The 24,378-nt window shown below is 32.4% G+C and overlaps 1 protein-coding gene across 2 annotated transcripts in view; it reads right to left on the minus strand.

Annotated features, from left to right (window-relative positions):
* The window catches only part of LOC149476660 (ribosomal protein S6 kinase alpha-5-like), a 95,790-nt gene that overhangs the window by 67,763 nt on the left and 3,649 nt on the right, over positions 1 to 24,378 (minus strand). Inside the window, exons 1-2 of one of the 2 annotated variants that reach the window (XM_089711865.1) lie at positions 15,602 to 16,623; positions 3,884 to 3,952 (exon numbers count right to left, since the gene is read on the minus strand). In XM_089711865.1, coding sequence (XP_089567991.1) covers positions 3,884 to 3,952; positions 15,602 to 16,022 — 490 coding nt within the window. In that variant the 5' untranslated portion in view covers positions 16,023 to 16,623. Of the gene's footprint in view, positions 1 to 3,883; positions 3,953 to 15,601; positions 16,624 to 24,378 lie in introns of those variants that run through there. The other variant, XM_089711864.1, reaches the window with a different exon arrangement.

The following is a 24,378-nucleotide window of genomic DNA, read 5'->3' on the forward strand; positions in this document are numbered from 1 at the left end:
TTATATCAAGCAACATTCTTACAATCGCAAGGTTATATTTCTATGACATTATTTACTTTTATAGCATTTATACCTACATAAATAGTAAACATGTATCTAATAAGAAAAGTGACGTCGTATCGCGTAAAACAAAAATACGCAATCGGCTTTTACGTTTATGAGATGACGCAAATCATATTATAATATTCTATGTTCATTGTAGTTTTTAATGATTGACGTAATGAAATGATACCCAAGACACGGAGGGATAGAAAAATAAATTTACGAAGAAATATCATGATAACGATCGAATTATGCTGTGAAATGTCCGTTTCAGTACTGTCGCATAATTTTTCCTTGAATAGAAAATATTATAGATCACTCTTTCTTTTGTTTACAATTACATGAGATGGCATGACAATAATGTTCGGAGTTATTTTTACTTAAATAAAATACAGTCACAAACAACCTGCTTTTGTTTTTATAACTAACAATATTAGGTTCAAGTTTTGATATCTTCAATTTTATATAATATGAATAACAAGATCTTTTATAACTTGATAAAAAAAGATTCATATAATATTCATAATTTTCATCGTTTAGATAGCACATAATTTATCGTATCTTGGAAAAACTAATTTGAATATTCAATTTTGTTTCTTTTATTACAAATACATACTTAGAGACCAACAGCTATCTATTATTATTGAATAGAAATAATAGGTTGTATAATTAATAATAATTAGTAAATATTTTTATTCGTTTTTATAAGTACATATAACATCTATAACATTTTATATTCCTCCATAACGTAAATAATAAATAATTCATTTATATTTTATCTATTATCTCTTCAATTAACAACTTAAAAACAAACACTATACCAGGACATCAGAACATCCTTCCGGGCTACAAGTGCCCCCCCTCCCCTCTCTATCCAGTATGTAATAATGTACACAATATAACTGTCCATAGGCAAACGTGACTTTGGTCCCGCACGTGCGCAAGCGCAGTCTGAGGGAAATATTTCACAATGGAACGACATTGGTCAATGTAAGATTTCTCAGTTGCTTCAATGTTAATTAAATAATTAGTGTGAAAATTATGGATTTCTTAGTGTTTCAGTTACGATAAAATAATTGGTATTATTTTCATGGATTTGACATACAAATACGTATGTATCCTTATTATTATGATTACTACAAATTTCTAAGGCCTAATATCTGACTCACACATTCCACTATTGAACTATAAATGATTATCGAATCGTGGTGTAACTGCATAAAATTAATATACAGTGCATTTTTACTTTAATCATCATTGGAATATCACCTTTACGCCTTTGATATAAGCTATACAATCGAATGATATAATTAACTTCCGTAAAACAGGTTGTGTGTTCACTGTTATGTAATAAGATGAAAGAAAACGGATGCTTGCGACTGTATAGTTATTGTTTATTTGTAGTGTGGAATGTTTAGTGTAGGCAGATATTTTATAGCCTAGACTTCGCACCTCAGTCTGAATGCCTTGTTATGTTTGCGAAAGTCTACATGTTGCAAATAAAAGTGTGACTAATTTTTATTTTATCAATTTAGTGTTGGAGCAACAAATCGATACGAGAAGTTAATTCTTACAAAGTTTCTCTTATTAGTATGATAGGTAAATTAACGCTTTATCGGACTGCAAGAACCTATATCCCAACAATCAATCAAAAAAGTCACGCTACACCAGTCCACACCCGCATATTTATTTAAACATACCCGCATATAGGAAGTAAACACTGTATATTGCGTAATCACTAATTACAATTCCCGTAACCGTTCCCCAGGTTACAGCACACGGTCAATGGTCACCCCACGGTTATCGTGGTTATTCGCATTTAACCCTTTCGACGTACCGTTTCGCGAATATAATTAATAATTAATGACCTCGCGCTTTACTGTATTCCTAGTACATACAATGTATTTTATTTACGCCCGTTATCGGGTTCAATTTTAATTCTTTATTCCCATTTCCCTTTTTATTTTGATGTTTAATTAATTGGGGATTAATTTAGCAACGCGTGCTTTCGGTGACATGTAGATTGTACTGTTGTGAATTTTCATCCTCCATTTAGCAGTCCTCCCATTCCAAATTACCTCTTCACTGCAGTACATACTAACGTACGTAGTAAACGTAAGTATTATGTTCTGCACAGAACATCGATTTAACTCTATTTTATTTTAATTTGGCTTACTTCACATATTAATGAATTTATAATCATTTACCCAACATTATAAACGTATTCGTTCATAATAGCAAATGATAAAGCCTGTATCAATACATCGAATCCATTTCACCTCGCACCCAAATAACCCTCGCCTTTCACACTTATTTAAACTTTAACATTTATTATTACTCCTTCCCACAAATATACCCCTGCCAAATTAACCAGACCATTCTGAACACATCTCTACGACTTCACAACCAATTAGGACCACGTGTCGCACCACGGGGATCGCTGAAGCCCTCCATGGTAAACAAACAGAATTTTCCAGGGAATATTGTGAAAATTTCGACATTTTCCCCTTAGCTTGCTATACGAATATTTACCAGAATTTATGTCTTGGAGTTCTCGTCTGAAAGGTCGTGAGCTTTATTGCGTAAAAATAACAAAACAGTGATATACACCAACAACTCTTTCTGAGCAAAAATAAATATATTATGTCTGTCTGTCCATAGAAATTTTTTCGTAGCGTTTTTCGAAATTATCGAACACTAGCGGTCCGCCCCGGCTTCGCCCGTGGTACATATTTACGTTTTCTCTACATAAGAACCATCCTCGTACTTCAAGGAATATAATAAAAAAAGAATTATCGAAATCGGTTCAGCCGTTCTCGAGTTATGCGCTTACCAACACATTTTGCGATTCATTTTTATATATAAGAAGATTATTTCATGACTTGACGATATCTACAACTTATGTTCTTTAAGATATTATTGCAAAACCTTTTCAATAATAACTCCGACATCCTATGTATTATATTTATTTGAATTTTTCCAACCCGCATCGGCCGATCAAAAATCGACTCCTAGACCACGTGGCGGGGTCAACGACCGCACCATCTGCAGTCAGCAGATAAATGCATTATGCCCCTTATTTTTACACACCACATAGTTACGTTAAACGAAGTGTTATTAAAAGCTATGGCTCTGAATACAGGTATAATAAACACGCTAATTATTTCCAGGCAAAAAATGTTGCCTAAAGATTACATTTTCCGTATCGCAATTTTATCGTTATTTGTTCAGGCATTTAGAAATAAATTGGTGAAATTTCTTACTATAAATAAACTCATGAATCCTAAAAATTTATTGCTCTCTTTGGGCTGTAGAAATTAGGTTATTCTTTACATAGCTTTATAATGAAAATATGCCGCCGTACTGTTTTGAAAGAAATGAATAAGTAGTTAGTTAGAGTAAAGTAGTTTTATATTTATATAACAAAACTATTAAAACGAGTGGTTTTTAATTATAATTCAATAGCAAGAGGATAGTATAAAAGACGTTTTCTTTCATAAAATCATGCTGAAACAATAAATACATACATACTTATGAAAATCTGAATACATCCTACACACTGCTACTTTTTATAAATACCTTTTATTAGTGACCTAAATACAGTTTGTCAAACCCATCACAACCAAAGCTTAATTTCTAACTCAATCCATTAAAATAATGCTTTCTTGTACAAAAAAAAATAAGTTTTCCTTTTGCAAATTAATTATGTAGTTGCAAATATTTTACGCAAATGGCGGCCTTATTGCTTCACAGCAATATCTGCCAGGCAACGTGATTTTAAAGTAAATGCGGAAAGTAATAATGTACTAGGGCCAGCATAAAAAACAAAGATACAACTCACCTCCAGTGCCGAGAACTTTGAGCAGGTCAAAGTGTGATATGTCCACTTTTGCAGCACCATTTAGATTAACTGTAACAAAAGTTATACATGTTATTACTTGCATAGTTAAATTTGATATACAGCGATGGCATACTTGATTGTGTTAACGGAATTTTTCGGTTTTAATGGACCATGGGAACTGGTCGCTTTTCGTTTTTGTTTATCCATTCACTGCATGCAGATTAGATGCAACGGTTTAGTGGTAAAGGTAGTCCTTTTAACCATCGTACAGACTCAAGGTTCGATTCCTATTAAATGCAGTATGTATGTGCCTAAGTGTATATAAACAATCCTAGTTTGACGATGTATAATCCATACTAATATTATAAATGCGAAAGTAACTCTGTCTGTCTGTCTGTTACTCAATCACGCCTAAACTACTGAACCAATTTGCATGAAATTTGGTATGGAGATATTTTGATACCCGAGAAAGGACATAGGCTACCTTTTATTGCGAAATATGTACCACGGGTGAAGCCGGGGCGGACCTCTAGTATCTTATATAACGAATAAATCCTATGACTCTACTAATAACGATTTCCAACTAAAATATACATATTTTATATAGAGAGCACAAATGAATATAGAGTCCGGTATAACTTTCCTGAGGCTGTTTTGATAAAGTTTTGAACTAAATTACGGGATAGACCACGTGTATCCGAATGAACACGTGTCTGCTTGTACTATTCTATACAATTATACAATCCTACAAGTTTAATAATAAATATATCTTCTTTAATATGATAAAGACAAAAGGTTTTTTTTATTTGTATGTTACGAATAAAATAAACTTAAAAAGTATGTACTCGTATTGATTTGGTTCAGTATTAGGCAAAATTTAAAAAAACATAGGACTTTTTTTCAAGGTCTTTAGAGACAAAGCTACGAAGAGCAGGTAGTATATGATATTAAGTTAGTGTCATTTAAAAAACTACTTCATTAGCAGATAGCACAACAGAAAAATCTCGACAACAACATACGGGAAATATTATATTATATCATTTATTATTAGTAACTGACATAGAAATACCTCTATCATTCATCAAAGTATAATTATTTTATATTTTGCAATAAACATTATGTTCTTACATTCAGTTAATACAAAAGTACATACATACATAATATTATAATTTATTTGAACAGCAACTAAAGTCTGCCCTCATTATGCTATTCAACGTATTATAATATTTTGTTAGCAAGAAATCGAGGACGTGAGTCATGTCGCAAAGGAATAAATTTCATATAAAACGTCTGTAGAATTATACTAACGCGTTTTTTTCTTCAATTTGTATACAAATATTCAATTAATGATTTGCATTCATATATTTTCTACTTTGGAAACATAAGTCTTTATCTAAATAACAAATTAAAGTTGAAGAATATTTCCTCATATGAATATAGGTATTTTTTTATTTTTTATGTAGGTAAATTTAACATCCCGATGAAGTACCTCCCCTATACACATCTAAAAAATCTCAACAAGAGTTCAAGTCCGTGTCAACAGTCGCGATATCAAACTACTAGCTGCTCCGCGCGGTTTCACCCCCGTGGCTCCACTCCTGTTGCCCGTAGCGTGATGAAATATAGCCTACGTCGATAAATGGGCTATCTAACACTGAAAGAATTTTTCAAATCGGACCAGTAGTTCCCAAGATTAGTGCGTTCAAACAAACAAACTCTTCAGCTTTATAATATGTATTAGTATAGATTATACCTCCAACTATGTACAATGTACATACAAAATTGTAAACAGTACAGATGCTATCAGATAAAACATTAACATAATAATGTATTTATTTCACCGTCTACGATACAAAGTCACAGGTTCTTTGAACTTGTGTCGAATCGTGTCACTTCAATGTTACGAGTTATTGTAAGTTGTATATTTGTTTTATTGTCACATTTGTATGTTTGGTATAGTTTATTTGTAAGGTCCTAGATTAAAATAATATTTATATAGAATAAAAAATTGTCGACATACAATTTATCTAAGTAAATTGATCAAAAAACGGTTTCTTTTTTATAAAATACGATTAGGTCTCAAGAACTATGTATTTTTTTGAGGAGTTGGTATGCACAGTTAAAATAGGTATATTAATAAATTTGTCCTAATGCAAAACAACACAGTAAACAAGGTTAATTTGACCAATACCTAATTATCTAAACATGTACTTTTTGCGCGTTCATTTAACAATATCTTTGCTACCTATTTACAATACGATACATATTCACTGCAACTTGCCTAAAACATGAGATATAATTATTATATTATGTTTGTAAACACAAAAAAACACAGGCGACATCATTGAATCTAGATTTTTTCGCTTTTTTATAAAATACACTGCATAGCTGCGAGCTCCCTTCCTACTTAAAACAAAATTTCGAGACAGGGTAGGTACTTATATACATATTTCTCTCTCTCCGTCTTGCATCAAAGTAAATGTGACAGCATGACAATTAGACTTCTCTGCACTCTTTTTACTAATTTCAACCCTTTTGTGTAACATTGCAAGGGTGGTTTGGTATACAATTCGTAAAACATGTCGAAAATTTTTTAATCAACATCCAGAAAACATGTAAAAATGATGGTTTTTAGAAAAGAATAACTATCATATCCACATAATCAAACGATATAATGTGTCATATTTTATGTAAGAAAACTTTTATTATATTTTTTAATTGTACTGCGACTGAAAAATCACGAGTTAACATTTTACGATTAAAGTTGTTATATCGTATTTTGAACCATAAAATAATAAAGAATGTTTATTAAACTATGTACAGTTTATATTTTAACCGATAAACTAAATATTTTATTGTTTCGACATAGTACTAAATAATAATTTAATCCTAGTACTTCATAAATTAATAACTTACAATAATTTCGTTGTAGTAACTAGTAACCTTTGTTGTTCAAGTCATTTGTATACCTGAATGCTTCTTTTAAAAGCACTTGAGCAAAACAACTCCTAAATCTGATTTAAGTTTAATTTTACAAAACAATATAAAAACAGCAATTATTAAGATCGTATTTAATTCTATGGAGAAGAAAATCTTGCTCGTAAAACAAGACTAGATCCTTGATAGTTATTTGAATTAGATATTTAGTTATTCCCAAAGTCTCCACATTAGTTTATTATTTCCGTAAGTTTTAACAAGACAAGTTATAATAATATGTATAACGTCATTAATTATCTAATGACACTTTAGGCGAATTCATTACGCAACTTATCACATGAATACGCATGTAATGGTTAGGGAGCCAGGTGCAAATTTGGTTAACTATTTCCTCTCAAGAGATAATTCGTCAGACGCATGAGAGTATAGTATTATAAAGCCTCGTGAACGTCAGCTGGCGCTCGGTTGGGGGGGTGAGCGGTTGTAGCCTCCCACGCACATAGGAAAAAAAATACATTCATTCATTCATTTCCTCTCAGCTAAAAATTTGTCAAATTGTAGCTAACCCAATATCTCAACGAAAAAAAATAGTCAGCTGGTTACAACATGGTGTATTATACGTCAGCTGCTGTCTCGAACATGAAAGTTAAATTTAAAGAAAAATTTATTTTCCGTTATTTCCTCTCAAACAAAAATTTACCTGATGATAGCTTATATGTAACTGTGGATAAATATATATGTCAGCTGGCTGTATCTTGGTGGAAAAACCGTCAGCTGATACGGGAGGCTACAACCGCTCTTCCCCCCAACCGAGCTCCAGCTGACGTTCACGAGGCTTCATAATACTATACTTTGATGCATTTTACTAATTACCGCTTGAGAGGAACTTGGTCATAAAATCTGCTGCTGGCTCCCGGACCATAATAGCCTATTTATTAGTTTATTAGGATTTTCCTTAAATTCAAATTCATCTCAAACAATTTGTTTGACATCGACCCTTTAAAATGTAAATAATATGGTGTAACACCTCTAATTCATCACTGGGCCAAATTTAAATATATTGTTATCAAAATCTTTACTTTGATTGGAATATTCTTTTCTAAAATACGCAACTCTGACAATAAAGTTAAAACGGTTTGGACAATTATTAATGGTGAATTGGGCAAAAGCCGATCAAACGATAGTACCATAAAACTTGTCAATTCTGGTAGGGTCATTGACAAAAGTGCTGATGTTGCGCTTGCTTTTGAAGATTTCTTTAGTAGTGTCCCTGCTAGTTTAACTAAGAATTTAAATTCGTCTTCAGCGCTTGCAGAGTCTTTATTGAGGGATCACGTTGCTGAGTGTAACAAATTATTTGAATTGCGACACGTGACTGCTAATGAAATTGTTAAAACTTTTAAAACATTAAATTTAAAAAAAACATGTGATCTCTGGGGTATGTCTGTAAATTTAGTAAATAATATCATAGAAAACATTGCCAATCAACTAGCGTTTATATTTAATCAGTGTTGCGACTGTGGTATATTCCCTGATTTACTAAAGTTTAGCAAAGTTATTCCTTTATTTAAAAGTGGTGACCAAGAAGACAGTAATAACTATAGGCCAATTTCCATATTACCAACTTTGAGCAAAGTCTTCGAGAAGCTAATTTTAAACCAATTAAGTAGTCATTTTGCATCAAATGGTTTACTGCACGCCAAACAGTATGGTTTCACAAAGGGGCGCTCTACCACTGATGCCGGAGTAGCTCTTTTGTCACATATATACAAAGCATGGGAAAATTCAAAGAATGCTTTGGAGATATTCTGCGACCTTTCTAAGGCTTTTGATTGTGTAGAACGGAAACTAAATTTTTATGGTATCAAAGGTTTAGCTCAGGATCTCATAGCTTCATATCTTCAGAACAGGGTACAAACCGTTGTCGTTAATGGAGAGAAATCTCGCGGCGCGCCGATTAACATAGGTGTTCCGCAGGGATCTATCTTAGGACCGTTTTTGTTCTTAGTGTATATTAATGACCTACCTTATTATTTGCAGGATATGTGTGAAATAGTACTGTTTGCAGATGACACCTCATTAATATTTAATGTGGATAGACATGACACAAATGTTGACGAAGTAAACTCTGCTCTTTTACGCATATCCAATTGGTTTAATGCTAATAATTTACTATTAAATACAAAAAAAACAAATTGTATAGAATTTATCCTCCCAAATGTAAAAAAGGTGGAAAGGAATATTATTTTAAACGGGGAGGCATTATACCCTGTGGAATCGACTGTTTTTCTTGGTTTGACATTAGATGAGAAGCTTCAATGGGGGGCCCATGTTACCACCACCGCTGCTAAGCTCAGCTCAGCTGCATATGCAGTTAGAAGAATAAGGCATCTCACCGATGAAGAAACGGCTAGATTGGTTTACTTTAGCTACTTTCATAGCATAATGTCCTATGGAATTCTGCTATGGGGCAGGGCTGCAGATATAGAAACTATATTTATATTACAGAAAAGAGCCATACGCTCTATATATAATTTGCGTGCTCGAGACTCACTAAGAGATCTCTTTAAGAATACTGGTATCCTTACTGTACCGTCGCAGTATATATTTAATAATATTTTATATGTACACAATAACGCTTACTTACACACAAAAGTAGGAGATAGACATTGTTATGACACAAGAAACAGAAATAAAATTGAAATGCCATTTTTCCGGCTAGCTAAAGTTAAAAATTCATTTATGGGCCAAGGTATACGCTTTTACAACAGAATTCCTCATAATATTAAAGAGTTTAGTAGTTCTAAATTTAAAACTTATATGTATAAAAAATGTACTTGTCCAGAGAGCCTATTACAGTATTAAGGAATTTATGGACGATAAAAACCCATGGAGGGTTGTCGCGTAAAAACCACAGGACAGTTCTTTGGCATATTATGATAATATATTATGATATTACATATGTAATTTGTAAAATTGTAAATCTGACATGATTAAAAAGAGCAACTATGGAGTTTCTTGCCGATTCTTCTCCGTAGATACTGCTTTCCGAATCGGTGGTAAATGTTAAAAATATGTACTTAATGACGTTTCAAAAGTGCTTCTAGAAGAAGTCTAATTGAATAAATAAATGTTTGAGTTTGAGTTTGAGTTTAAGACAATCTACGTATATGTAATTAGGCTCATTTTTAATCTTATTGCCTCACACCTGGGCTACTTACTTAATTTTACTTTACCACACATAGCAAGACATTAATCAATAGTCCCTAGAGAACCTAACCAATATCATATACCTACTACATAACATTTTTTTTTTATGCTATAGGATAGCAAACGAGCAGACGCGTCGCCTGGTGTTAAGCGATACACGCCGCCCATAAGCATCCACTCCACTGGGAAGTGGATGTGTTGCTGTCCTCAGGAAAGGAGAAGGGTATAAAAGAGAGGGACCTAAAATTTTAGGTCCATGCCTACTACATAGTATCTACCCTTGAAAGTATACACTACTTATACACTTAGCTATATCAAAACAGAAGTACAATTTTAGAGGTCAAACATGTAGGTATCCAAATTATGGAAAGTGCAGAGTCATTACCATCAATACAGCTAATGGTACAAAGAATAATTGGCTTTCACTTATAATAAAAACGCGAGATTGTATCGCCCGAGATACTATGGGAACAATTTGAGACGGTAATGTGGAAGTTATTGTTGTGTTCGCTTTTTATACGTATACTAGTTAAGCGACCCGACTTTGCACGGATATTGCTTATTAATGTTCCCAATCCGTTATGAATATTTTCTGTTAATCTTCATAAATATGTGAGTAGTTGTGTCCCGCGATTTTACCCGCATTGCACCAATCCTATTGGTCTTAGCGTGATGATAAATCTTACACTGAAAGAATTTATAGAAATAAGCACTTTCAAACAAACATGCAACTCTCCAACTTATGAAATATCAAGTATAAATGAGATCTTTGTTATTACTTTAAATTTTAAAAGATACATTTACACACAATTCATGTCAATTCAAATTCACAATAATAGTTTGCAAATCTAATCTAATTACATACATGATTTCTCACATTATCCAAATCTATGTGAACACAAAGTTATTATAAACTAGCGGTCCGCCCCAGCTTCGCCCGTAGTACATATTTCGCAATAAAAGGTAGCCTATGTTCTTTCTCAGGGTCTAAAGATTGTCTGTGCCAAACATCAAAATCGGTCCAGTAGCTTATGCGTGAAAACCATACATACATACATACAAACCTTTCCTCTTTATAATATTAGTATAGATTCACAAAAACAATATAATAATATAACTTATCAAGTAACATCACACAAAATAAACTAATCACAAAAAATAAACTAAAATTAGTTTTGAAAGAATGGCTTCTTACTTTGAATTACGAGGATACAGAGGTATTGCTAACTGTTAGGACGTAATACTTAAGTAATGAAAGTAAAATACATTAAAATTAAGTATTTTTTATTTATTTCTATAGACTTAGTGAATGACTGGCTTTATATATCCAGTCATTCGATCCCAAGACCCGTCGTTGGTCGTAGGGCTAAGTGCAAGTGTAATGGGAAAATAATTTTGCCTAAATAAATACAATGATAATTATATCATTTTAAAATATACAAAACCGTTGCTTTCTGGACTGGTGGTTACAACTGAGCTTTGGTATAATAGTGGTTTATATATTTTTTGTAGTTTTTCTTATTTCTAGTGTTTTCTTTTCTCTCAACAAGTATAAATAAAATGTGATCCAACGAAGTGAGGAGTGGGGGCCTGGTGACCTAAAATACAGGTAATTTTTATTACCTAGTTTAGGTACCAGTCTCACACTTATTTATATGTAATGGAAATGTGTACTTATTTAATGTAACCAATGTGAGAAAATAAACTCTTTTTTATTTTATTTATTTAAAGTAAACAGTACACCATGGCTGATAGTGATAAGTTATCAGTAAGTCAAGACAAAGAGGCTGTGACTTATAATAAAATATGTATTTGCAAAATCATGATGCTTGAAATATTTTTTGAGGTCAACATTATAATTGTTTTAATTATAGTATGGTTGTTTTGCATGTTATGTACATATTTATTTAAACAAAAAAATAGGTGAGCAAATGAACTGAATACAAAAGCATAGAATCCATACTAATATTATAAATGCGAAAGTAACTCTGTCTGTCTGTCTGTTACTCAATCACGACTAAACTACTGAACCAATTTTCATGAAATTTGATATGGAGATATTTTGATACCCGAGAAAGGACATAGGCTACTTTTTATCCCGGGAAAATGACGCATTCCCGGAAATCCCACGGGAACGGGATCTATCTATCTATCTATCGGGTTTTTTCTTTGACTGCGCGGGCGAAGCCGCGGGCGGAAACCTAGTACATATGTTCGTAAGTTATCTTATATCTTAATCTATACTAATTATAATACTAAAAAGCTGAAGTTTGTTTGTTTGAACATGCCTAACTTGGGAACTACTGTATTAGTACCAATTCCACAAAAATTATTGAACTGTTAGATGCAGATGATGTTGTAAGTGATGACTGAGTGCTAAAATATAATATATACCATGGGTGAAGCCGGGGCGGACTGCTGGTAAATAAAAAAAATATATCATGATATATATTCAAATACATGAAACATCAATCTGCATATTATATTACTTATATATAATAACTAGATTTCCGCCCGCGGCTTCGCCCGCGTTTTCAAAGGAAAACCCGCATAGTTCCCGTTCCTGTGGGATTTCCGGGATAAAACCTATCCTATGTGTCCAAGTTACCCTCTATATGTGTGCTACATAACATTGTAATCGGTTCAGTAGTTTTTACGTGAAAGAGTAACAAACATCCATACAAACTTTCGCCTTTATAATAGTATTAAGATAATGAAAACAGTCAAAGTTGTCTATTAATCAAATATACATTTTGATATCAAATAAATAATTTACAATTCATTCACCTCATAAATATAATAAATGAAACCTATTTGGAATTTTATATCTTAGCATTGAAATATTCATGCTATTTGCTTATCATGAAATTAAATATACTCACAAGGTATTTAATATTTATTGTGGGATTTCTATTAGTTATTTAATTTCACTTTGAAGGCATTATTTATATAATCTTCTAATGTAAATACTAACCTCAGGAAATACTGGTCTGATTTGAAAAATTATTTCAGTGTTAGATAGCCCATTTATCGAGGAAGGCTATAGGCTATATATTGTCAACAATTGTCACGCTAAGACCAACAGGAGCAGAGCCACGCGGTCGAAACTGAATGGCGCAGCTAGTTATAGAATATGCCATACTTTTCATTCTATATTTAAACAAGTAATCTTTTCAGTGATGGAAGAAAAGAGAAGATATTTATAATTAAATTATGTTTCTATGTATAGTTTTTATCATGGGTCCAACAGAAAAAAGAAATTGTTGCACCAGCATTCTTTTAAGATAATCAACCGCTTGATGTGATGTATGGCAGAAAAAAATGTACATGTACATTTTTGTTACTACTGTTTCACTGATGTTTCTTTAGAGACAAGTCTGTGTCCTGCCAGACAGAGAAATTTTTTCATCTCCAACAGCAAACATATTCAGGACCATAAATAAACTGCACAAAATCCCCTAAATTTGTTTGTATACATTACAGATCAAATGCTCAATGATCTTAGTTGGTTTCCTTGTATTAATTATAATATTATACTCTATTAACAATAAAAGTTTGAGGAAAATCATGTAAAGGTCATTTAAAATATAAATATAAGATGCAGTCCTTATTTATTTTTTTTGTATTCTAAAATTAAAGAATCAATTGTACTCAAAAGTTTTGGTATTTATAGCCAAATTTATTTAAAAACATAGAAAAACACAGAGGAAAGATATTCAAATAACTAATTTTGGAAATTACAATAAATGACCTAACTTCTGAGGTCATTGACATGGCAAAAAAGATAAAAACTTTGTGTTGTATTTTTTTGTGCCTATGGAATCTTTTATATTTTCTATTGATACAAGAGCTACAGCACTGCCAGGTACCATCAAAATCCATTCAGTAGATTTTGCTTGAAACAATACAAACATAATAAATTCTTATAGTTTTAGTTGGAAGTACAAAAGTAGGATTTACTAATTACATTACATTTAAAATTTATTTTTATTTCATTTTATTTTATTTATTCACGAAATTAACGAGTCAATTTATACTGGCTGACCTGAATTTCATACAGAAGAAAGTACATATTATCTCGTTTTAATTTTTTTATAAAGTTTAGAACTTATGTTTCGTTAGCTTTTGTTAGTCATTTATTCCTTGAAACTGATTAACAAGATAGGGATTAATTATTTTTAATGAGATTCATTAATAACAATATTAATTATTTATCAATAAATGATAAATACTTTATACTTATCATTAGTAATCATAGGAAGTACTTAAAAATAATATTATGAGTTTACTAGCTTTCCGCCCGCGGCTTCGCCCGCATTTTCAAAGATAAACCCGCATAGTTCCCGTTCCCGTGGGATTTCCGGGATAAAACCTATCCTATGTGTTAATCCAAGTTACCCTCTATATGTGTGCTAAATTTCATTGTAATCGGTTCAGTAGTTTTTACGTGAAAGAGTAACAAACATCCATACATCCATACAAACTTTCACATTTATAATATTATAATAGGAAGGATATTTTCATGCATGTTTAGTGTAACTGCAGGTCTATTATGAAATGCAGTTAAAAATTATTTGAATTCTATGTTATTTTAGGTCAACATAGATTATATAATACATAAAAATATGAATTGGAACTTTGATTGTGTTTAATTAGATTTTTAGAACATTTGACCCACGAGTTGACCTAATTATATTCCAATTGTAATAAATAATTTTTCTCTTACATTAAACCAAATCTGGACTGCATAACAGTAAAAGAAGGCTTTGATTGTCTCTAAAATATACTCAGAACGAATAATGTTAAATGTTTTACTAATTCAGTGATTTATAGGTTAGTTTATACACCTCTAGGTTAGTTTTACAGTTAATTTAGTTTCATAATGATCTTACAAAGTTATAAATATAAATTTCAGGACAAATTTCACACACGGCACGATCTGATCCCATACTAAGCTTTTGCTTGTGTTATGGAAACCAGATGGCTGATAAACATCTTCTTATATATAAAAATGAATCGCAAAATGTGTTGGTAAGCACATAACTCGAGAACGGCTGAACCGATTTCGATAATTCTTTTTTTATTATATTCCTTGAAGTACGAGGATGGTTTTTATGTAGAGAAAACGTAAACATGTACCACGGGCGAAGCCGGGGCGGACCGCTAGTACATATATAATTTTAAATAAATACTTATACAGATAATTAACACCTAGACACTGAGCAAACATCTATGTTCATCACACAAATATTTGGCCCGGGTATCGAACCCACAACCTCTACCAACCAAGCCAACCGGTCAGTCAAATATATGCAAGTTATATGATAAATGCTACAAGCGATGACCTACTTCAGACAACTTTATTAAAAGATTATAAATTAATAAGTCACAGAATATGCATTTGCCTCATTAAAAATCCTTGATTGAATTACAATAACCATAAATAATAAATTAATAGAAGATACATAACTTTTATGATCATTTATGGCTGTTAATCTTTATATTATTATGATAACCAAATAAAGTTAAGGTATTTTCCCATAATCAAGTATTTACACTAGCGCTACTAACCTTTACTCTTTTTCCTAATTTTACTAGCCTCCACCAGGTTCCAATCGATAGAGTCCCTCGCAGGTGGTGGGACTGTACCACCAATAAGTTCAACAGAACTACTTCTTTTACTTGGCCCAGCTACTGGAGCCGCTTCTTCCACTGTCTTATCCTTGACAGCATATTCCACTATTTCCACACTCTTGTCAATATTCACAATATGACCATTCGTCGGCTGGTCCACACGAGATTTCTTTGCCGGTGCCTTCTTCTGCTTATGAGCACTGTGCCTACGTTTTAACTTGGTAGAGTGTGATGAATTGCGCGAACTCACGGGCGAAGGACACCCACACTCCATACTGCCCTCTTGGTCGCTGCCTTCGTAGTATCCCGACTCGTGCTCAGGCTTTTTGTCAGGCAAGCTCATTTCTACCGTGGCCATGGCTCAAGTCCTTCACACCATGTATGTCAAATTGCTCGCGGACGCCACGTCACGCCAAGCAGAGGAGCGACCGTTGCGCTAATTATTATTTGTAAACTATTTCGACACAGGCGAAAGTAAACACGAAATGCAATTTCGCGAGCATACTCAAAACCGCAATCGCAAATCGAAAAGAGTCGTTAGAGGGCGCCACGGTAACATAACCCGACCGATTTAAAACACCATCTCTCCCGAATCGCCCCAGTATTATACGAAACCAACGCGATATTTTCAGTCAAACATTCCCATCTGCCTTCAAACAATTTGAAATGTCAAAATTGGGACATCACAAATACGCTTTTTCAAAATCACAGCCACTTGCATCGGTTTATCGCCAGGTCGTTGGGAAATCCAGTTGTTTGCAACACGTATAAAATTTCAACTTCACTGTGCACAATCCGTTTGACACTTTACACAATTCGATAAATAATTATAAGCTTTCACTAACACTATAATTTGTTTTGTCTAAAAAATCTACTCTAACATTAGTGTATAATAAACTAAAAAACGTCAGCGCGAATGACGCCTCACTCAGCGCGACAGAGTAACTGAATTGAATTCGAGAAACGCAAAATAGAAACCGTGCGACGTGCGAGAGGCGCTGCCCCCACTACGATACAATTTACGAGGCCAGAGAGAATATAGAAAAAACTCAGATAATTCAAATTTCAAACCATATCTCTGTCACTGTAGAAATGCTCTACAATCTACATTTACATTTAGTTCACGTTACATTTACATTTCGATTAAATAAATTTATATTATTACATAATTTAGTTACACGCGTTTTCAAAAATTCCAAATATAATAAAGCAATTATTGAAGTGAAACTTCTTTATCGGGGTTGGAAAATCTTTTTAATTTGCCTAATATTGTATACTAGCTGCTCCGCGCGGTTTCACCCCCGTGGCTCCACTCCTGTTGCCCGTAGCGTGATGAAATATAGCCTAAAACCTTCCTCGATAAATGGACTATCTAACACCGAAAGAATTTTTCAAATCGGACCAGTAGTTCTCGAGATTAGTGCGTTCAAACAAACAAACAAACAAACAAACTCTTCAGCTTTATAATATTAGTATAGATGCATAGATTTTTATGATAAAAATCTATGCACATACATTAATAGGCTTATTAATATGTTATATCTATACTAATCTATACTAATATTTTAAAGAGGAAAAGTTTGTAAGTATGTATGTATGTATGTATGTATGGTTTTCACGCAAAAACTACTGGACCGATTTCAAAAATTCTTTCACCATTAGAAAGCTGCATCTTTACTGAGCAACATAGGCTATATTGCATTTTCAAAAAAATTAGAGATCCTTACCAAAAATGCAATAATGTAACCCAAGGTGTAAAAAAATCCTCAATAAAACTTCTGTCATCGCGTGCGCTGCGGAATCTATTGAAGATAGAACAAAAAAATGTTGTACGGTATTATAGAATGGATCAATATCTACAAGAAAGTCCGCGATACATAAGGTCCATCTTCAGTAGTTATGTTACTACAACCACTTTTTTACGTTTTCAAAGTAAATAGAAGTGCCGACAGTAATCAAACCATGTTATCCATACACATATATTAATCCTTATCCCATTAAATGATGTTTTATTATAGACTGTTTCAATACCAGCAAAATACTTTTTAAATGAAAAGAATTGGATATTCCATTCAAAAGATATAACGAATTTTTAAAAGTGTCAATCTACAGAAAATAGTAGGTATACTGTTCGAGCAGGCCGTAGTGCGGGGCGGGGGTCACGGAGGAATTCTACCAATATGCGTCTTGACGGAACACAGTGGGGTTTTGGTCGGTAGGAATCCGACATAACCCACGGCCCCTCCCCCGGAGGCCGTGGGTATCTATGAAAGATTTCCCCACTAAAACAAAAAAAAGGCCATAGTGCGGGACGGGGTAAAGGTGATTTTCATGTGATTAATAATTAAACCTATAGTCCGACCTATAGTAGACTTTTCACTGTAACGATATCACTATCTATGCGGGTGAAACCGCAGGGCATTGCTTGTTATAATATAAATTCTTGTGACACCATGAAATTTAATAAACAGGCATTGCAATCTAACATAAAAGAATTGAATTATAGTCATGGAGAGGTCTACAACTACTTTAAATTAATTAATTCTCTTAGTAAAGCTATTTATATTTCAACCAAGAACAAATCCATACGCAAACACTTTCATATAACAGTAGACGAAGTAGTCTTTTTTTATCTTTATCGATATTCATGTAAAGAAGTGATTAAAGACGTGAAAGTAACAGACAAACGTGCATTTTCAAACAATGTATCTTTTATTTTTGCATACACTGTCGAACTACAATATCATGGAGGTAAACAAAGCGAGACGGAGCTATTGCTTATCTATCAAGTAGAAAGAGACACAGGATGTAAGAGCGTAGCGAAATGAGCCGTTGTCTCTTTCTTTTCTATGTTTGTATTTTAAAAAATCGTTTTGTTTTGTATACGATTTTGATACTTTTTATAATTAGAAAAGTTATCTAAAATAACGAGGAAAATTTCCATAATTTGATGACATTTTACTTGCGAATTATGATTTTAAAACAGTAATTGTTTGAAGAATTATTAATATAATTGGCTTTACTAGAGTAAACGTCTATTAGAAATTCGCAAAAATGTAGGTACCTACATGTTTTTCATCTTAAGTTATAAGTATGTACTTGAAAACTGTCTGTTTAATCAGGTCGAAATCTAAGGAGATTGAAGAATTTAATTTTCATTCAATTTCAAACTAAATCTCAATTACTTAACTAGTATCGTAATTCTTAGAAATGGGTATTTCAATGCTAAAGTACTTATTCTAATTATTATCAATAACAGTTTTCTCATATCACCAGGTTCCACTGTACCAAAGTAGGTATATAAGATTAATTCAACATCGCGAGATGAAGTTGGTTTTATCAAGCAGTGGTAGAACATATATTTATTATTTACTTAATACATATTTATATCGGTAACTTAGGTATTTTTTATCGATTATGGTCAGTTTTATACATTTAAATGATTTAAATAATTTTACGGGTTTTGTACGCAATTAATTCATTACCATGAGCCTATGTCCACGCTCGCTGTCCGAAACGCAGGGTCAGGGATAAACTTAAAATATAGGTAGGTACTTATCTATATAATAATGATATACATATTTTCTTTCTAAACATAAAATAACATTCCAAATCTGTTAAAAAGTCTATACCACGTCTATACCTAACATCTAAATTCTGTTTAAGTACAAAATATCTATTAACTATTTATAGCGCATTTTTATCACACCAGCCATTGACCTGATTGTGATAAAGACGGTTAATAAACCTGCTTTCCACACTCAAACACATTATAATAGATTTCGCAAGTTTCGCTAATAATGTACATTACTAGTAAACAATCCATTATATGTGATTATTATATACAATGTCTTTTGAGTTTATACACCGAATGAAATTTGAAAGACGGCTTTTGAAAACAAATGTTGTCCTATTTTTTGTTTCTACCAAAAGATCGGAAACTGGAAAATTCTTTCATCAGTCGGAAACAGCATTATTACCTACTTATCGGATAAAATAGTTTTTTTGTTTGTTTTGATCAGCAGAGATATTTGTGATCTTCATTCATAGTAACATACCTAATGTTTGATGCATGCTAGTTTGGCTATCATTGCTGCAGAGTTATATTTGTACGTAATGAGATCTCAGCTGATGATTTATCTCAATGAATCATTTCAAGTAAGTACAAGATGACCTTAATATCTGGAGATAGGTAAATCATTCAAACATCGGTTATTTGTTTCATAGATTCTTATTGTTTTCCTTACATATACAGGGTTACAGGTTAAGTCGACCTATTCCTGTTAAGAGCGTGTAGTAGGGGTCAAAACAAACTGATTTGATCTTAAAATATCATATCCAAAAGTTAGCCGTTGAAGAGTTATTGCAATTTTAATTTTTTTCTTGAAAATGCCACTTTATCTTCGCATTTAGCGTTTAATTTTTTATTTTACTTATTTGGTCTGGGTTTTTTTGAGTTTTTATGTAAAGGTTGAGTTAAACAATAATTCTCAGCAATAAAAATCCATATCGCTGCAAACAATTCAAAGAAATGGCTTTTAAACTAAAAATAATAACATTGAAGTAATTAAGTTAACTCGTTTTAAACAAAGATATTGAAAAAAATCTCTATGAAAATGTGTCTGCAGATGTTTTTAAAAACATGTGCATGTTCTTAGCTATGTAAAAAGGTATGATAACCTCAGGTAGCATTCGTAGATTCTAAGAAATCGGGAATCGGGAAATCGTAGTATATTATTTCTAGTCTGTGGTAGTAGGTATATTATTTTCAGTCTGTGCACTTACTTTACTTAGCAACTTGGTGTACCAACTGAGTAGGTAAGTAGAGGTACCTACCTAGGTAATGTAGTCTTTTTGTGTATTAAAATAGTTGCAAAATATATTTGCAAGCCAGATATGATCGAAAACTCAATCGAAGTCGATTACTTAATTACTGTTAAGTCATTATCTACGCCATAGGTATTTAGCTAAAATGTCTTTTGAATTATAATGTTTAGAACGATTTTTTTCTAAAAATTATGTTAAATGTCCTGAAGTGCAATAATTATGAGTATAATTTATTTCCTTTTAGGGCCGATTTTTCAATGCTTGGATAAAACTTATCCGTCCAATAGAGTATTACACGATCATGGACGTATAAAAAAAGACGGACGGTATATCGCCTAAACATTGAGTGAAGCCTAGTAATGGCGGCGAAACATCCATGTGTGTGTGCCATGTTGCCATGGCAACAGCTGTCCTGTTGACAATGGCGGCTGTATTTTTTTCTATAAATTTTGCCGTAATAATTTTGTCATTATAACATAAAAGAAATAACTTGCTTCCCTGTGGAATGTAATCCCTTGTGTTTTGTTATTTAAAATTGTACTGTTGCGACACCATTTAACCACGCAAGACGGCATTTTAAATATTTTTTGTGAAACAGTGACGCAGTTAATCAGTCGGTAGTTCACGACGTAATGGCGGCCGACTAGCTTACTATGGTGAGAGTGTGTGCGTGTTTATTGTCTTTACACGATCGCTAGCTTACTATGGTGGCTTCACGTTGTTTGTTCGTAATATGGCGTCCGTCTTTTTTTATACGTCCATGTACACGATAATATTAAAATGTCACGTAAACTGTCAAATACGGGCAATAATAATACGTTTTTAAAATGTTAGTTTTATATACATTATTCGACGAATAAGTTTTATCCAAGCATTGAAAAATCGGCCCTTAAATATGTTAATGACTATTCATTAAATAGAGAACGAAAGGAAATGTAAATTTGCACTGTCATCAATTTCTAGGTGATCTCACCTTCTTAGGAAAAATATATAACTTTGAAGACTGAGGATAGGTAATAGGTACCTATATGTATATGTAAACGTCCTAGTACTAATAAATACTTAAATGTTTAATTAATAATTTATTTACCTAATATTAATTGCGCCTTAAATGTTTACATAATTTTTCTATATTCATTTGAGTGCGCTAATTTTTACTTATTGTTATTATGATTGAGAAAGCTTATTACCGACATCCAGAAATATCGACATAATCTTAAACCTCGGAAAAATGAAGGTAGTTCAAAAACAATTTTTATTTCACTGTCAAGATAATGACATCTCAGTCTCCCCGGGACCTGAGTATATTATATGTATATGTTCTGTGCCCGTGACTCACTCGCTGTAAAGTTTTCGACACGTTGCGTGATGCGTCGCGTCGGAATAAACCATAATATAATAAATAAATCATGTTTAATTTCTAAATGTAATAACGAACACCTACGCCGAATACTCCAAAAAAAGATTAAATTACGTTTTTATTTTGATTAAGTGTCTTGATTATTCGGTTACAGTATTTATGTCAAAATGGCAACCTTTTCCTATTACTCAACTGTCAAAAATCATTTTAAAATAAAGGCCCTCCAATTAATACAATAGCTGATCTATCACGTCAAAACATAAGATCCACTAGTTAAATTTGAAATGTAGTGATGTGTAACGTCGATATTTTTGTATCGATGTATAAACATCTAACAAAATTTCTTAACATAACTACTTCGTATTCGTGAATTCCACGACGTAAAAAATGGTGTAGTTAAACGTCTATCCCGAGAAAGGTGAGTGCTTACTTTTAATCTATACTAATATTATAAAGCTGAAGAGTTTGTTTGTTTGAAAGCGCTATCTCAGGAACTACTCGTCCGATTTGAAAAATTCTTTCGGTGTTAGATAGCCCATTTGTCGAGGAAGTAATGCGGGTAAAACCGCAGGGCACAGCTAGTACTTAATATGTGTAAAATTTTGAGTCTAGTAAGTTTTGTTACTTCTAGTACCTACTCCGGAAGAATTGAAGTTACTACCGTTTAAAAATAGTACTCCCCACTGCTGATTTGTCGTACAGCGACACAGCGTACTAAATTACAAGTCACCTTATTAAATATTCTCTTTTATAAGGATACAATACAAAATAAGGATATCTTGAAAGAGCGAGTGTAGTAGAATCTATCACATTTCCACATAAACCCAAAACAAGATGCTAATATAAGATCGAGGACAACAATTAAAATCGAATACGTGTTACATTTTTGTGCCTCATTACATGAATAAAGGTAGTTCATAACGCAATTTGCAATGTATGTAGGTGAGTCGTTTTCAAAATAATTGTACATTACTAAAAAATGTTTGTCCCCCTAAAAAATCTTCGAAAAAAATATGGTTACGACTGAAATAAATCATTGTTAACGTTTTACAGACTAAACTTAAGCATACTGCATATCATTTCTGATAAAAAGCAATGAATTGCGATTCAAATTCTTACATAAATTTAATGTGAAAATAAAGTAACAAAAAAAGCTCCATACATTTTTTTATTGTCCCCTATGTGGACGACAATGAAAACCAATATTTTTATCAGAATTTTTGTATGAAACTTCCTATTTTTTTTGTATCATAATTAAAAAGCAATGTTTGAAGTGTATATCTGATAGATTAAACTATTTAAATTACCTTAAATAAACGAAGAATTACATATTATAAAAATGTCCCTATCAATCGTTACAATTTCGTGACACTGATTTATTGACATAATTAACCAACTTCTTGTATCACAAAGAAGAGGAATCTAACTCTAATCATTGGCAATACTGGTCATGTCACGAAAAGTAAGGTCACATTAACGCGTCGCCATTTTGTTCGTCGTCCAGACATGGAAGAAGTCCAGTAGTGTGCTGTGCAAAAAATTTAGTTACAATTTCCTAACGACGTATTCTCAACAAAAGTAAGTACATTTTGAAGAATTCACCTACCGCAATTGTAATATACTTAAATTATGACTAGAGTAATAGATTACACTTTCAATCTAATGGTAAATGTGATTATGTTTTGTGTAAAAGTATTTCTTAGGTTATTTTTTACATGTTACTGACGAACAATTTCTTGACATTTACTGACGTCAGTAAATTGTAGACGGTAAAGCTGTGGTCTCATGTGTAAAGTATGAAAATAAGATATTAAAATGTGTGTTAAATTAATGTAACGAATAAAAATAAAGGAGAAAAACAATAAATCTCTCAAGATTATTTTTTTGTAACTACAGGCCATACTTTTTTAAACCATGATGTAGGGTTAGTAAAGTCGGGCTTAGGGACTTGACTTTTCCTGGGATCTGATAACTTTTTTATAGTGAAAGCGGATCAGTGAGTCTTGGCCTCCAATTTTACAAGTGGTTTCTGATGGGATAACGCTTGCCTTATTGCATTTAGTGTTGATCGCTTTTCCACCCACACGAGTGATGCTTACTTTTGTTTTTATTTTTATTCAAAATACATATATCCAACAGCTTTTTTTAGTTTCAGAATGCCGCTAACCGGTGCCGAACGGCATAAAAATACATTGAAAAACTAAAAAAGCAAAACCCTGAAAAATATGAAAAGAAAAGGAAAAAACACCTCGAGAAAGTGAAACAAAGACAAAGAAAAATATCAGATCTTAATGACAGTGAAAAAGAAGCTCGAAGACAAAAATGGAAAAAAGCTAATGATAGAAGAAAAGAAAAAAAAAAGCAAACAGAGAATTATAAAAATTGATTGTTTGTTGATTATTTTGTGACTAAAAATATATATTTTTTTTAACTAGTGACTTCTTACTTTTTTATATGTAATATTACCTTATTCTGAATACAGCCTTACTTTTACAACTTCCTGACATTTCCTAACGAAACAATTTAC

The sequence above is a fragment of the Colias philodice genome, chromosome 27 (assembly GCF_061535455.1).
Source record: "Colias philodice isolate Cphi_HAF_F1 chromosome 27, ilColPhil1 Martin Lab GWU primary, whole genome shotgun sequence".
NCBI lineage: Eukaryota > Metazoa > Arthropoda > Insecta > Lepidoptera > Pieridae > Colias > Colias philodice.